We start from the raw sequence: 17,872 nt of genomic DNA, 5'->3' as shown, positions 1-17,872 counted from the left end.
TGAATTGATTCTATTCTGAAGATTTAATAGTATAATGGGTTTGATTAGAAAACAAGAGTGAATTTTTCTATGTTGTTTATCAGAGAATGATAAAGAGGAGGAATTTGTTGTGGAAAAATTCATATTTTCTTTGTATTTTATTTTCAATGATTTAACAAATGAATGCCATACATTCATTTGTCTGTATTCTGAGTTTCTTTTATGATGTTAGTACAACTGCAGGGTGTGTGTGTGTGACCCAGAGGTGAGAAGATTAGGGGGTTAGGGGAGCCACAGGGGTTCCTCTGTGTCTTTTGTTTAGTGGGGGCTGTAAGAGATAGCCTTTGAAAGAGATAACACTATAAAAATGCGGGCCAACCTCTGCTCTGGGTCTCACTCCGTCTGCAGCTGGTCTGCGGGCAGACTGGGAACATTTCTTGCAAGAAATAAATATCTTTTAAGAACAATTTGATCCTGATGTCTCTTATGCCTGATGCTGTTTTGTTAGTTACTTGTTTTTGCCTCAACATTGCCCAAGAAAGGCAACCTTGTTTTTTTTTAAAACTGGAGACCAGTGGCAAAAAAAATACCTTGAGTTTATGATACAAAGAACCCAGACTTATTGAATACCAAAAAGAACTGTAATGGATAACCTTTTTTCTTTTAAGAGATGTAATTGATTTGGCATACATGGACAATCAAGATTTAGGTATATTTTCTATCAATAAAGAAAAAGATTTAATAGAGTTGACCATTGTTATTTGTTTAACACTCTCAGAGCTTTTGGAATTGTGTTTGGCCAGGCGGACGGCTCTAGGAAGAGTCCTGATGGTTCAAAAGTTCTTCCATTTAAGGATTATGGAGGCCACTGTGCTCATTGGGACCTTCAAAGCTGCAGAAAATCTTCTGTACCCTTCCCCAGATCTGTGCCTGGATCCAATTCCAATTCCTTGGGCTTCATGGCTTGGTTTGTGCTCTGACATGCACATGTTAAATGTGGGACCTTATATAGACAAGTGTGTGCCTTTCCAAATCATGTCCAATCAACTGAATTTACCACAGGTGGACTCCAATCAAGTTGTAAAAACATCTCAAGGATGATCAGTGGAAACAGGAGGCACCTGAGCTCCATTTTGAGTGTCATGGCAAAGGCTGTGAATACTTATGTACATGTGATTTTTTTTGTATTAATAATTATTTTATTTTTTTTTATAAAATTTGCAAAGATTTCAAACAAACTTCTGTCACGTTATCATTATGTGGGGTATTGTTCATAGAAAATAATGAATTTAATCCATTTTGGAATAAGGCTGTAACATAAAAAAATGTGGAAAAAGTGAATACTTTCCGGATGCACTGTAGATTTAAAATGTGAAGCAATCTATGTGTCCAAAAATAAGAAAGGAAAGCATCGCACTGATGAGTCTGATATGGATGATGTCCCTCCAGAATAGAGAGCAGCAATCCAGGATACTTATGGGTGCATAATTCCTGCCCCTTGGAGAGACCCCGGAGAGACAGCAGAAAAAGAAAGAAAAAATGAAGATGATGTCTCAGCAAACTGATGCTAAAGGAGGTCAAACATCTAATGAAGTTGATCGGCTGCGTCCAAAATCACATACTCTCTTGAGTAGACACTTATTTTGAATAAGTTATTACTTTGCAATCACTAAAAACGTATGTGCTATATAATATGAATGTGTGTAGTATGAATGTAATCTGGGTGTACTACATTCCCCCATGTTGTCATTATCATGTAACTTACAGAGAGGTGGGGTAAAGTAATAATCACCAGAGCTTCTCAGTGCTTTTAGTCCCGTCCGAATGTGCATCTCAGTGATCATTACGGACAATGTCAGTAAAGATTACAGTGACTTTTACCTTCTGGAAAAAGGTCCGGAAAAATGACCTCAGGTAATACTAATCCTGTGCGAATAGACCCACTGTAAATATGTATGTAAATATTCCGTCATTTCCTGCTTAAAAGTAGTTTCCCGCGTTTTTTCAAGTATGGAGACGCTTGAAAAAGCTTTCAGTTGCGTTCTAGACGCTGGGACGAGTCTGTGGCAAAACTCAAGTGTCTTCCACACACCATTCAGAGCAAAAAGAAGATCGAAAGCACTTGTTAGACGCACGAAACATCTTTAAGGTTGGTGCCTATTACCAACACAATCCAATCTGATGTTAATTAATACATCGTTCGACCGGACCTAACTGTTATATAGGTTATATGTGTTTGCGCACGTGACGACATGGGTGACAGCGGTGCTTAAAGGGTTAGTTCACCCAAAAATGAAAATTCTGTCAGTAATTACTCTCCCTCGTGTTGTTCCAACCGCGTAAGACCTTCGTTCATCTTCAGAACACAAATTAAGATATTTTTGATTAAATCTGAGAGCTGGCTCACTCCTCCATAGGCTTCTAAGACACTATAACTTGCTGGCCCAGAAAATGCATTAAAGACATCGTTAATATAGTCCAAGTGTCTACAGTGGCTCAATCTTGAGTTTATAAAGCGACGAGAATACTTTTTGTCCGCAAAAAAAATAAAATCTCTCTGGGCCTCGAGTTTTTTCACGTAGTGTTTTAGCGCAGCGCGTCTGTGTTGTACGTCACACGTAGGCTCACTATTGGCCGACGCTGGTCATGTGTGTGACGTGCAACACAGACGCGCTGCGCTAAAACACTACGTGAAAAAACTCGAGGCCCAGAGAGAAGGAAATGAATAGTGGAATAAAGTCGTTAATTTTATTTTTTTTGCGCACAAAAAGTATTCTCGTCGCTTGATAAACTTAAGATTGAGCCACTGGAGTCACTTGGACTATATTAACGATGTCTTTAATGCATTTTCTGGGCCAGCAAGTTATAGTGTCTTAGAAGCCTATGAAGGAGTGAGACAGCTCTCAGATTTAATCAAAAATATCTTAATTTGTGTTCCGAAGATGAACGAAGGTCTTACGGGGTTGGAACAACATGAGGGTGAGTAATTACTGACAGAATTTTCATTTTTGGGTGAACTAACCCTTTAAATCGAGTTACTCTCCCACTTCTGCTGGTTTTACTGAGATATCTTATCCTGTGTGAATTGGCCATTATTATTACAGACGTTCTGTGGTAAAATTACATTTCTCCATCTACCTTTGTAAAGTTAATCCCGTCCGAAAGGGGCTTTTCTTTCTTTTTCTCTCAGTCTCATCTCTCCCTGTATCTCTTTCTTTCTCAAAGCTAAGCTTTGATTAATACAGTCTTTTCACTTCCGTCTGTCAGTATAGAAAGTAAACACAGGGTCAACTGATATTTGTATGTTTATGAATTCTTTTTTCAGTGAATTTACTGATGGTTACCAGGAACTCTTGGAAACTAAGTTTATTAAATTCGTTCACATTATGTGCATTCATTATTAATTGCAAGCCAAATATGCATTAGAGTATGGTGGCTCATATTTTAATATCCAGGGCACTTTCAATAGGCTTCTCAGTGGGTGTGTTACTGAAACCCTAACAATAATGCAGGGCCTAAATCCCACAAATATTTATTCAATATAACATGTTGGTTGAATGAATAAAATGATCCACACAGATGAAAAGATTAAACCAATAATTTGAAATTCTTCTGTCAGACTGTAATTTCATAAACAGCATGAGTGAATCAGCACTCTCTCTCATTCTCTGTGTGAACGCGCAGTGAACTGTGTGTAAAAGAAGTGTGTTCTCACATATTTCTGAACTTGGAAAACTCGGTAAAGGTTTAATAAACAATAATTCAACACACAAACAGCATCTGCACAACATGCTAGGTAAATGCTACAATGTGAGAAAACAACGATTAGACGATTAAAATCAAAAGTTCTACATAATGCCATATCTACAAGATGTAGCCTAGATGTATCTTAACTAGAATGAAGTTTTGTTGTGCAACACACTCCTAATTCAACACTTTTGACTAGAAAGACAGCAGCAGCAGAAAATTGTCTAATTATTTGAGAGGGTGAAGTGGAATGCATAAAACAGCCTTCATCATCATCATCATCATCAAAGCACTTGTATTGCGTCTTTGCTAGATGCTATGGGGAAAAACTCCCTTTTCTCCAATTTATTGAAGCCTTTTATTCAATAACGCAGTGCTACTGCACAGCCTTAACAGTGCAGAGATGCACGCACACTTATGTCAGTGGTTACTGCACTAACCTATGATGAAGTGGTGTGTCTGCACGAGCCAATCGGGGCGCGTCATTCATTCATTTCATTTTTTTTTTTTATAGAGCACATTTAAAACCGGCTACTGGCCGACCAAAGTGCTGTACACATAGAAAATAGAGCTGACAGAAATTAGTCACACGAGTAATACTAAACACAGTTTAAAACAGAACAATCATTATAAGCTAAAAGCAATAGAAAATAAATTACGTTTTGAGACATGACTTGAACTCAGACAGAGAGGAAGTCGATCTAATATACAGTGGGAGCTTGTTCCACAGTGTGGGGACAGCCACTTCAAAAGCTCAGTTACCCCTTGATTTTAGCCGGGTTCTAGGTATCTGAAGGAGAGGTTTCATTTCAGATCGAAGACTTCTAGTGGGAGAATAACAATGGAGTCAGACAGATAAGAAGGTGCTAAATCGTTTAAAAATGTATACACCAGTAATACAATTTTGTGTTCAACTTATATTCAAATTTATCGATAGCCATTGAAGGGATCTCAAAAGAGGGGTGGGCATGATCAAATTTCTTCTTACCCTTCAGGAATCTCGCCGCAGCATTTTGAACAACCTGTAAGCGAGCCGTTTGGGACTTTGATACACCAAAATAAAGGGAGTTGCAATAGTCCATCGAGCGCTTGGGAAGATAAGATTTGATTTTCGCTAGAGAGCTAATTTGCTTATCGAATTTGAGGGAACTATCTAACATCACACCCAAATTCCGTCCTTGGGGAGAGATAGATAGATCTAGAGATCCAAGGTCAAGATCATGTCTTGGCCTGGTTTCTGAGGGGTCAAAAACAATAACTTCTGTTTTGTCTGAGATTCTTGGCAAGCCAAGCTTTTACTTCCTCAAGACATGCTGTCAAACTGTCTAAAGCACTCTTATTTTTCCTAGACAAAGGCATATAAATCTGCATGTCATCAGCATAACAGTGAAATTAGACATTGTGTTTCCTAAAAATAGAACCGAGAGGAATAAGATAGAGAGAGAATATGACAGGAGCCAATACAGAACCCTGAGGCACGCAGGATGAGGAGAAACGTCAAAAAATGAGTCAAAAAATATTTGAACCAGCTTAAAACCTCACCCCCTAGACCAACACAAGACTCCAGCCGAGAGACGAGAATCGTATGGTCGACAGTATCAAAAGCAGAAGACAAATCTAACATTACCAAAATGACGTAATCTCCCGAATCTGAAGCCATGTAAATATCATTGAGAACTCTTATAATAGCGGTTTCTGTGCTGTGCAGAGATTTAAACCCCGACTGAAACTTCTCAAAAATATGATTGTCATTAAGAAGTCTGAAGCTGTAAAAAATATATTTCCTTGGGTATAGGACGAAAGTTTGCTAAAATAAAGGCATCAAGTGAGGGTTTATTTAGTACGGGTGTAATTGAGGCAGTTTTCAAACTCGAGGAATAGCTCCTTCAAGCAAGGATTTATTCAATAACGACACCAACCCAGGGCCGACAGTATCAATTAATTGTCTCAGATAACGAGGATGTAAACTGTCATGTGTACAAAAGGAAGGTTTAAGTTTAAACATTACTTCCTTGACAGAAGACAGGATTGACAGAGGTCCAGAGGGTGGGTGGACTCATCTCTGTATTTCCTGATCGGGGAATTGAAATTAGGCTCTCAAATTAGAAACTTTATTGGCAAAGTTGCTAGCAAAATCCTCACAGAGTGCCAAAGACGGGCAGCGAAGAGAGTTTATAGGGGGATTTAAAACTGAGTTAATGACAGAAAAAAGTGCTTTAGGGGTGTGGTGATGTTTCACAATCAATTTAGTAAAATAGGAAGCCTTAGCTTTCTTAACAGCATTCTGATATAACAATAGGCAGTCCTTTAAGATCTTGTATGAAACCTGTCATTTGTCTTTTTTCCACTTTCTTTCTGCTTTCCTGCACTGTCTCAAGGAGCGTATACTATGATCGACCCATGGCTCCAATTTGGATGTATCCAAATCACATACATCTCAGACATCTGAATCGCCCTAACCCTAACCCTCATGAGACGGCCAATCAAAATGCTACCCTTGAAATAAATCCTCTCGCAAGTACGCCCAGGGGATTGTTTTTTCTCAGTGGATCTGAAAGATGCATACTTTCATATCCAAATAACCCCCCATCACATTTTTGAGATTCGAGTTCGAAGGGGTGGCCTACCAGTATACGGTCCTACCATTCGGACTGTCTCTGGCACCACTCACATTTACGAAGTGCATGGATGCAGCACTTTCCCCCCGAGACAGAAAGGGAGGCGCATCACAATTACCTCGATGACTGGCTCATCCTGGCCCAATCGAAGGCAGAACTGAACTCACACAGATCTGTGCTCCTCAGCCATTTGAAATGCCTAAGACTCAGAATCAACATAGCCAAGAGCTTGGTGTCTCCCAGCCAGAGGATCTCTTTCCTGGGGGCAGTGCTTGACTGAGACCAAATGCGAGCATGGCTGACTGTCCAGTGGTTTGCGACTTCATTCAGAGCAGGGGCCTTCTCCCCTCTCAGAAGCCCAGGTCCCAACTCACGCCTGGCGATCAGGTCGCCTTCGCGTCAAGGTAAACCACGGCTGCATCAGAGCCCTGGCCCCTTGGAAGGACCCCAGCCATTACCGGTCTGGAGTAAGCATGGGATTGGTCTCGAGGAGGAAGGTGGTCCCCCCTGACGTCTCCGACACGGGTTGGGGAGCTCTGTGCGAGGGCAGACCGACTTCTGGAAAAGCAGCTGCATATAAACTGCCTTGAAATGATGGCGTTTTTTCTGGCCCTCAAACCTTCCTGCCAGACCTAATAGGACACCACGTCTTACAGACAACATGGTGATATAATCCTATATAAACCACCAGGGTGGACTCAGGTCGAGGCCTCTGTACAGGCTAGCCAGACGTCTCCTCTTTGTGCATAATGCAACCTACGACGGGCCCTCCATCCCCAAACGGTTCAAATAATTTGGAGTAATCTCGGCAGGGCAGAGGTCGACCTCTTTGCCTCTTAAGACAACTCTCACTGCCCAATATTCTTTTCGAAGAGCAGGGATGCACTGGCTCACCAATGGCGCAGCCTTCCCCTTTACGCTTTTTCCTGTCGAGCTCCTCCCCCAGGTCATCAAAAGGATCAGAGAGGACAGACGCACAGCCTTGGTTCCCTGAGTTGATTCAGCTGCTAGCAACAGCCCCATGGCCAATACCCCTGAGGAAAGACCTCCTTTCCCAGGCGAACAGGACAATCTAGCATCCCCAAGCTCGATTTGTGGGCCCTGCATGTGTGGCCCATCATCGGGAACTTCACCAGTTTTCTGTACAAATGATTTGCAATCCTAAACTAACGCGCTACTTCCTTGTAGCTTAAACACACATAAAATTAGTGGCTCACACACCAAATTATCAACAAAATCGTTAAGAAACTGAAAGTTATAGCATATATGTATTTCTACATACATATTGCTACATACAATAGCTTCACTATAGGTAAAGAGATGCTGCACAGACTTCACAGATTTATCTCTCACTAATGCATTCAAATAAATGTAATTTTATTCTTCCACTTTATCTGTATCTGATTTAAAACTAACAGAAATGTAACATTACTGAAATGTTAAAGTAATGTAACGACCCATAGACAGATAACTGATGAAAATGTTGAGGGTTCCTATGCAGTTTGGAGAAGTTTTGAATTTGATTTGAGAAATGTTCAGGCCTGGATATGTATGGAAAAATCAAATAAAAATAAATCAAATAAAAAATGTCTAAAAATTGAATAAATTCAAGGTGCACATTTTAATTATGCAAAGCTCTTTGTCCTTTACCATAATCTTTGTTTTTGTCTTTGTCATTTACCACTCTTTTGAACTTCCCTTTGTCATTTACCACTCTTTTGAACTTCCCTAAATGAATTTGTGTGCCACTCAAACCAGCAACAGATAAAGGAACAAATATTAATCTAAATCATTGGTGATCATTCAGCGTCAAACCATGATTACAGTATCAAACTGATGTGTCAGAGGTAAATATATGCAGGTAAGAAAGTGTTTTAGGTTTCATCTTATCATGTAAACGCATGTTATCACTTCAAGAAAACCAATGAAAAAACAAAAACAGAGAAAATACGAATATTTACAAAACGCTTAATAATCGATCTCTCAGTCCCATACGGTTCCGCTGAGCTCGGGATTCCAATCGCCCAGGATAAAATCATGGGTCCAGCCATGTCCATTGAATTTCTGGATATTAACTTGGATACAGTTAATTTCCAGGCCTCATTGCCCAAGGAAAAATCGACAGGATAGTCCAAACTGTTCTAAGCGCGAACTGCTATCTTTGCTCAGCCGCTTAAACTTCGCGATGTGCATAATTCCACAAGGCCGCCTTTTCATCTCTCCTCTCCCTTGCATCTTCAGTTCAAGCGTTAGAACACCAAATCTCCCGACCTAGTTGGTGCGTCAACGAGCTTAGTTTTATGGATGACCTTCCTTAAACAAACAAAGGGGAACAGTCTTTCCTTTTCCAATAATAACTTGGTTTCTCTCCCCATCGGTGATCAACTGTTTACCGACGCAGCCTCCTCCATCAGATTCGGGGGATTTTACCAAGGCCGCTGGTTCGCGTTTTATGTGGGCCCTCCAGCTTTAAGACTTCCCGCAGTCATCTACGTCCACAGTGCTGTTTGAGCTTTATCCTCATATCTTCCTATATGGGAAAGAATGGTCCACCAACATCATAGTAGTTCACTGTGAGAACGAAAGCAACCGTTCATTGCATTAATAAAGGCCGTTCGCACTAGAGCTGTAATCGGGCCTTAAAAGTTCGGCCCGAAAAGGCCCGAGCCCGACAGAGTTTGGCCCGAGCCCGACAAGTACATTTTGATTGACAGCTTTTTAAAAGCCCGAACCCGTTTACAGCCCGACTGTCCAAAAGGCCGTCTATCAGCAGTGATAAGAGTGTCGGAGAATAGCGCGGACACGCGCTTCACACCGCGAGCCGGCACACGCACCACTCGGCGGAAAAGGGAGAGAAAGGAAAAAAGAGACTGCGCCGCACGCACACAGCTTTGTCTTTCGTAAAAAAAAGGAGTAATTTATACATTTTTTAACATCATTTATTCATGACTAACGGAGGCTAGAGGCCACTTGGAAGTTGGAACAAAGAAATAAAATAAGTCCTCCAGAGACCAGCCTCCATTTCACCTCCTCAAGATCCATTTTCACGCTAATCTAAACACATCACCTGACCGCTCATTTACCACGCAACCCGAAGCGCGAGCCCGAGCCCGGCCCGAGCCCGTGTAAAATAATAGAAATTAAGACCGAACCCGACCAAACCCGTCGGGTCCCGTCGGGTCCCGTCGGGTTCGGGCAAAGATCTTCAGCTCTAGTTCGCACTCCCCCACACTGATGCCTCTCCTAAGATGGCTTTTTTGGATTTTAGCATGCGATCAATAAATTATAACTCCCAAAGTTACATGTTTCTGGTTACAAAAACACCTCAAATCCATTTTGATACAATCCAGCATCCCAGCAGATCACTTTTCCAGCCATTTATTAAAAATACGGAGCCAGGAGCCCTCTCCTCGGACAGCACGCTAAATACACATACTCTTTACTCTGGCTGATTATTTGTAAGTGGTAACTCGTGAAATTATATTTATTAACAAAGTTCGAGAGGAACACGTTCAAATGATCTCTCCAATCAGAGAGGAGGCTTATATACGTAGCCGACTCACCAATGTTCCTCAACATCCCTCCACTACCCTGACTCCTCACTCTTGGCTGTTTTCCTATCCCAGCCAGGGATACGGGAGAAGTACTCTGGGTTTGGGCCAAAATACCCAGTTCAGAGCCCTCTCCTCGGACAACATGCCAAATACACATTCTCTTTACACCTAGGCTGATTATTTGTAAGTGTAAACTCGTGAACACCATCTAGTGTCCAAGCTGTACGCTTGTACACTTGTTTATTTCAGTGAACATCTTCTTAAAACAGCAATTTAAATACGATTCAACAAATAATTGCATTAAGAGAAGAAAAAATAAAAGAAGAAAAAAGTAAAGGAAAATAAATTGATGCATGCCGTAGAATCACACAGTACAACTGCAGCAAACCGGAAGTGTTTGTGTTTTAGTAGAGAAATGAAGTTGTTAGCAGAGCAAAACCACAAACTACATGCCCTTATGTACCTTCCATTTGTGATTAAACTAATCCTTCAAGTGTGTAAATTAATAATTATATCTTGTGCATGTAGTTTCCTTCTCGGTAATTCTCTTTTGGAGTTGTGATCCTCATTCTGGGCCTCTGTCTGATCTGTTACCAGGGGCGGACTTTACCATTAGGCAAAGGTCGGCAATTGCCTTGGGCCCCGAGCTACCTTGGGGCCCCCAAAATGCTCTATTAACTTATGCTTAAGGTTTTTATTTTAAATTTTTTATTATATATTTCTAAAACGTCATTTGCGAAAAACGGCATAAAATCATTAGTGTCGCAGACAGGAGGGGGCCCCCCGCCTCACTACATTGGACTATTCCATTATCTCACTTACTGCGCATCTGCGAAAGTGACAAGGCTGTGCCAAAAAACTGATGGAGAAAAAGAAGTGATTGACAGACAGAGTACAGAGTAGTAGACAGAGTAAAAATGAAGCGAGGCTAGCTACCCAAGCGGTGCTGACAAAATAAGGAGGAAGCGGGAGGAAAGCAAAAAGTCCGTAAAGGTTCACGGCGCGAAAGATAAACAACACGCAGTAACAGGAGGACTGGGAAATACACAAACAGAGCAAGACGAGTCTAAACGCGAAAATTTAAAGTTTCGAAGTTACCCAAGCGGCTCAAATAAAAGAAAAAAGTGAAAAGACGCTGATAAGTATTTGGGAACGCTGCCAAAAATGACAAACTTTTTTTTTATACAGATCAGGAACAACAACGTCCAATGCACAGAAAAATCGTGAAGCAAAGAGGACACGGAGATCGACAGACAAAACTGAGCAGTTTACTTATGAATCATGATATTTAAAAAAAATCTCAGCTCTCAGATTCTGTCAATTCTATTACGAAATTCAAACAATAAATACCGTTTTGCCGTTTTAATGTGACGTGACAGATTCCTATAGCGGCACGTGAACTGATAATCTCTAGCTAATAGTAAATAAACACGAATTAACAATGTTGAAAGATACAGTATAACTTACCGAAATGTATATTCCTCATTCATAATATCAATCAAAGTGTTTTTCAACCGCGGAAAGAGGTAAAACAGCTGGAGAACAATCGTCACATAAAATTTACCTCAGGAAAGCCATTTAATTGGCATGAAAAAAATAGCTATATAGAGAGTATTTGGCTAAATATGTGTACTATATTACTTATTTTAACCTTAAATTATACCAGCTGATAGGGCTTTTTTTTCTTGAGAAAAAGTAATGCCTATCTTGTGAAACATTACCTAATATTTATCCAAATGAGTCAATATTGAATCAAATCACAATAATTGAATCGAAATGGTGAAATTTGTAAAGCAAAAAAAAAAACATAGCTTAGGCTACCAGAAATTGTACCATGTAAACATTGTAACATGTTTCTGTTTAGGAGTAAAGAAGTGTATGCAGGGTTTAAAGGGGAGTTTTTTTCTCCTCTCTAACCTTTACTTCCCCGTAGATTAGCTTTACCTGCATCCACCATTCAGTCGGTACATATTTTTTTCGTTCTCTTTTAAAGATTGGATGGGGAGGGGCCCATAGCCTACCTACCTTCGCCTTGGGCCCCCGATTTGCTAAATCCGCCACTGTCTGTTACAGAAGACTTGACTTCATCTTAGGTAAATGAGCTTCAAGTTACTATAGCTTATCAGACTTAAGTATTTAATGGACACTGACAACGGCACCAATCCCACATTAAAAATAAGGAACGACTAATGCACATGCAGTCTATACCCACTCCTTCCTTCCGGTAATCTCGCTCCATCCCTTAAAATGTTCCTTTCAGAGAAGTCTGATGGTAGTCCAGATAGTCAGGGCTTGACCATAAGCACTGGCCAATGGTCCAGAGACAGTGTGGAAGATGCTTGGGACAGAATTGTTGTAACCTGGTTCATCACAAAAGTTTATAATTTGAGCACGTTTTGAAGTCTTGCCAATTTAAACATTCAAGTGACTTTAAACCATTCAAGCACAAGACGACGCGTTAGAGAACTCAATGTTACTCAGGCAATGTCTGACAATTCAGCTGTGCTGTTTAGAAGATTAGACACCATGAATATCGGTGGCCACAACCAAAAAGTGAAATGTTCTAATTAAAGTAGTACTAAACAGCAGGGGCATGTGCCACTTACCAATCTGGTATTTCACATAATTGTATTATAAAGAGACTGAAATGCATTATGAAAACTGGCTGCAACCATGCAGAAGTGTGCTGGACTTCGACACTGCTCTTCACAATGCAGAGTAATGTAGGTCTGAATGTAGATGCTATATTAAACTGGATTTATATTATAATGTGGCTACAGCAAGTTATAAACTTTAACAAAACATTCAGGCAACTCCAGAAAGAATGCATGTTTAAAAATGGTTTTATCATTTCTTATTACATAATTCCACCAAATTATTATTAAAATGTTAAAGCCATTGATGAGAACCACTTAGCACATATTATCTGTAGTTTATTTGAGTCAATATCAGATTGCTTTGTTTTTGCAGGTGTGCTTCCGTCTAACTCACTAATACATCAATGAACTGTCTAGCATCTGTGAATCTGCCTCAACTGTTGTAATTTTTGGCTTATCTCGTGCAGTCCAGTGTTACACTTACTCAAACTGGCACCGGCGCGCGCATCAGACACCGTAAAGAGGGAGACCATTAGCCTAATATTCAGCCCAAAAATTGTCATTTTGCTGAAATATCTGTTGTTGGACTTAAAATTTAGGTTTAAAAGTCAACATGGAAACTGTAAAGGGATAACAGTGTGTATTTGAATATAAATATAAGACGTTTCTTACATTTACAGGATTAAGAAATGACATTAACAGGTTACTGTGTCCAGAGTGAATGTGTGTGTTCCTCTTATCTGTTAAAACTGAGTTTTTCTTTTTCTTTATTATCTTCATTTTGAATGTTTTCATGTTTAAACTGTCCTTTTGCTTTATAGCTCTTTTGCACAGATATAATCACTATATATGTTTTCATAGCATTCAGTTGGCACATTTGTTTGAAGGACAGCGTTGGGCAGGATGTGGAATAGTGTGTTTTGTCAATAAAAGAAATACAATAAAACGAAAATTGGGCTTTTTTAAATCCGATTCATCGTAGAAATAATCGGCCAACTAATCAATTATCAAAATAATCGTTAGCCCTACTGACACTACCGGTGTTCATGCGGCATCATGATAAGTCTGTTAATGCGCACTCATAGAGACTCATAGAGATTTATTCAGTCACTACTGGAGGAGCCACAATATCATGTTCCACAAAACTGACAATAATCCAAGATTGAGTGATTCATGCACTGTCCACATTTCACAAGAATACTTGCCGAGATGGGTATCTTGACGATTTTATGTGTGTCCGTTCAAGTGCAAGGAGACAAAAGGAATCACTTCTGTGTTCACACACTATCTGAAACACGCCTCTCTCTGTGTGTGTTACTCACACACAGATATCTCTCACGCCCTCTCTCTGCATACAAATAACAGTGCGCAATCTCTTTCACATCTTGAATGGTTTAAAATGGCTTGAATGTTTAAATTGGCCAGACAAAACATGTGCAAATGTAAAACTTTGGCTCTGTGATGGTTAAACTTTGCAATTAATCAGCGAACCGTGGGGCCTGGTCTGTACGGATCATGGATCAACTAAGATACATACTATTACATACATACATACATACATACATTCACCACAGCCCTAATACATACATTCACTTTTTTTGTTTTCATAGCCTACAATTTGTTCAGTACGAAACTTGGTACCGAACAACAAGACATTTTTTGATACTCAATGGTATCGGGGCAATTCTCAAATTTAGTTCTTTATTGTCTCTTATTAAATATGCAATAATTGATATGCTTATAGATAATGATTGTTGTTACATGTGGCAAAAAGATAATATAATTAGGGGTTGGTGCCCAGATTACAAATAATCCAGAGTCCCAGAAGCCCTAGCGGTGCCACTGCGGACAACTTTATCCCTGTTGTGGAGAAGGATTTGGCTCAGAACTAAAAACACAAATAAAAATAAAACCAAACATGATGGAGTTTGTGAGATGGGCATTTAAGTAGAAAGACCCTAAAATGGGTTTGTTATTAATAATCTATGTCTCACCCGATGGAAGATGCATTTAAATTTATCTTAGTTATATTTTAGCTGGAACCACATTGTGCACTTTTTTTAAAACATTGTTTTTAACTATGACCAGCACAATAGCAACAAAAAAAGTTTAAGTAGGTGAATTGGGACACAGCAAAAGTTCGTTCCTGAATGAATCAGCCTTTGAAGGAACGGGTTGAATCGATTAATGACTCGCTCACTAAGAAAGTGATTTGCCGCCACTTATTGGTGTTTTTAGTTTCATATTTAAAGTATCATTTCATATTATTTTGAATTATTCAAATTTCAATATTCAAAATATAAGTTTTAAAACATTAATCTCATAGCATTATTTATGCACTTGTAATTGCAGTGTAAACACATCTAAATGCTTCAGATGCAACTTCTGAATTTGGCATAACAGATGATGCATACATCTAATAAGGTTAGAAAAAAAAAAGCCCCTTATTAAAGGTAAAAAATAAACCTGGAAATCAGTTTAATGTGGCAAACACTGCCCACTAATGAAAAAGTTAATTTCTGTCACTGCTGTGAACTGACCAGCGCACAGAATATGAAAAGCTTTGGGAGTGAGTTGACCATGACAGGCCTAAACCAGCACAACAACTCCCTCAGAAGAAGAGCAGTATCACAGCGTCTCACACACTACAGGCGCTCACTTATTTCATCCTGCTGTCCTCAACCTGTACTTCACTGAGACACACCACACCACGGGGATTATCGCACAGATAACAAGTGTTCATTTATGCAAAGTGTCATATATAATGATACTAACAGTGGGCTGTTGTGCTGGACCTGACATGAACTACAGAAGTAAAGCCAGTGTGTCAATACACCAGACACAACCAGAAACACAACAGGACAGAATCTCTCTCTATCTAGTCCTCTGTTTGTTCAATGATAATGAGGAAAGACTGGTTGATGATTAATGTGCTCTACTCAGATCAATCCATACAGAAAGACACACACAGATGAAGCTTCATTTATCATGTAAAGATCCAGCCAGTCATATCTGCTCAGTGTACTTATGTTAAATCAGTTTTCAGCTCTGACTGCTGATGGTGTGATTCACAGGTCTACTACACGTTCTTCTAACATTAACATTAAGTCTCAAAGAACGTGGTAAATAAACATCTCAGCTCAGGAATAACGTTTTCTGAACTTCATCAGTCTTTCTATTCAGCTCAACGCCATACATGTCAGTGTGAAAGTAGCCTAAATAATAAAGCACATATATGTTCATATTCTCATGTTTACCAACTTCAACGCCTTAATTACAACTATTACATGACAAACATCACTATCGATCTAAAAGATTCTGAGAATTGATCAATATGAAATCTTCAAAAAAGCACGTTGTCGACAGAATGAGCAGCGCGTGTCTGTCCATCATAGCATCAATATAAAGTTCAGTCTGACTGAATAAACTCATATACTCACATGTCTGAGCTCTTGCGTGCGGTCCCTCATGTTTCATTCAGTCTGACGCGTTTAACGCTCGCGGAGAAGAGCGTCATTTTTAAGTGAGGCGAGGCGCGCCCCCTTTAACCCTACAGCGCGCGACGCGTCACTCTCCACATAATGGTATCAACAATCTATTGCTTTAATGTCGAATAACAATTACATAAAGAAAATTATACATAAAATGAACAACAACAATAGAAAAATTCTACATGATTAACACACACACACACACACACACACACACACACACGCACACACACACCTTACAACAAATTGAGAAGTTACATTTACATAATAAGAATAAGAATACAAATTAATTTAAAAAAAAGTGTTGAAAGAAAAATAGCACTGAATGGGGTAAATGGCAAAACGACATGACAGGAAAACTGTATTCATGTGTAATAACATACAGACATTGATACACCAGCAAAAGCGTCTAAATTCATGGATTTTCTTTAAATATTTCTTCATAACATTTAAGAGAATATATATTATATATATATATATATATATATATTTAATTCTTTATAAAATAAAGAGATTTCAGAAGTCAGTTTTAAAGTGGGGATGGGATGGTATACCATTTGCAAACTTCTCGAAAAAAGAATTTGCCATATAAATGACAAAAAGAAAAATTTGCAATATACTCCAGGGATTTATTTTTAATATCATTATGATAAAAAAAAAAAGTATTTTAAACTAAAAGAGTGTGTAACATTTTCAGAATCAAATATATGACTTGAACTCAAAAACACAAAACTGTTTGGATAAAAGGCAACCGAAACACAGATGTGCAAATGTCTCCTCTGCTTGTTTAAAGAACATGAGCTTATCAGTGTCCGAATATTTAGAAATATTAGAATTGACACGGTATATTTTATGTAAAATTTTGAAATGTATTCCCTTTGACTTGTTGGAAATACAATATTTTCCAGGACCTTTTCTAGTATACCAAGGACCTCCAATAGAACTTTCCTTTTGGATAAATTTTTCCTTTCCCTTTAAATTAAAAATGTGGTCAGGACTCATCTGCGTCACTTTCTTATGCTCCCCTTTATCGTCATTTAACATGGTTCTCCATTTCTGTCAGTCGTTTGCCTTATGCGTCAGATAAGTGACGCCGAGGAGTCCTGACCAAGCCTCAGTATGCTGTCAGGAGGTTCACTGAAGGCACTGAACCCATGTGCAGTTAAATCCCAAACTTGACCAGATACAAAACAAACTAAGACTTGGCTTGACATTACTTACAACATGAAACAAACATGAACATAACAAATTGAACATAAACCTGGACTTAACTCGACTTAACGTGGACTCACCAACAGTGGTAACGGAACAAAGCTAGACAGGGAACAACCGAAACATGAGGGCCATATATACACATGGACACAAGGTACAATATGTAGTATTTCGCAGCTAGGGGTCGCTAACCTCTTCAACAAATGAGCGGAATCATGGAACTAGCCGATGGATCTAATAATGTTTAAGGGAAATAATGTTTATGTGTCTAACATGACTGAGGTGAAGCAGGGCGCGAGTGCTAATGAGAGACAGATATCAGGACCACACGCGAGTCCCGCGGATATGAACTAAAGCGGGGCTCTCAGATTCGCAGAGCACACACCGCATGTGTGTTCACATGTTGAATTAAATCTCTCACCACAAACTATCGTGTAACCACTCCTGTTTTTAGACAATCGTTTTGGGATTATCATTAAGTTTTCAAAGAAAAAGAAAACTTTAATGCAAACTGTCTCCACGCTTGTGCTGGACCAAGAGCTCGGGACATCCACCACGCACACCGCCAGGCCAGAGTGAGATTTTGGGCAAATGCAGGTGTGTTAGATGACACAGGGACACGTTTGTGTGCATTTTGTTTTGTGATTTCAGAATGATTAGAGTCTCTGCTGTGC

At 39.4% G+C, this 17,872-nt stretch overlaps 2 protein-coding genes across 6 annotated transcripts in view; both read right to left on the bottom strand.

Annotated features, from left to right (window-relative positions):
* Nucleotides 1-15,988, bottom strand: part of stx1a (syntaxin 1A (brain)) — a 50,248-nt gene extending 34,260 nt beyond the window's left edge. For 3 of the 5 annotated variants that reach the window (XM_082178980.1, XM_082178977.1, XM_082178979.1), the window contains exon 1: nucleotides 15,936-15,988. In XM_082178980.1, coding sequence (XP_082035106.1) covers nucleotides 15,936-15,965 — 30 coding nt within the window. In that variant the 5' untranslated portion in view covers nucleotides 15,966-15,988. The remainder of the gene's footprint in view (nucleotides 1-15,935) is intronic. The other 2 variants (XM_082178981.1, XM_082178978.1) reach the window with 1 other exon arrangement.
* A 1,431-nt stretch (nucleotides 15,989-17,419) lies between these two features.
* bud23 (BUD23 rRNA methyltransferase and ribosome maturation factor) overlaps nucleotides 17,420-17,872 on the bottom strand; it is a gene marked incomplete at its 3' end in the record, with an annotated part of 14,422 nt that continues 13,969 nt past the window's right edge. Inside the window, exon 10 of the mRNA XM_082179309.1 lies at nucleotides 17,420-17,432. Coding sequence (XP_082035435.1) covers nucleotides 17,420-17,432 — 13 coding nt within the window. The remainder of the gene's footprint in view (nucleotides 17,433-17,872) is intronic.

Source organism: Leuciscus leuciscus, assembly GCF_965113295.1.
Source record: "Leuciscus leuciscus genome assembly, chromosome: 9".
NCBI lineage: Eukaryota > Metazoa > Chordata > Actinopteri > Cypriniformes > Leuciscidae > Leuciscus > Leuciscus leuciscus.
Note: the sequence above shows the minus strand (reverse complement) of the source record. Positions and strands in the feature narration are given on the sequence as shown.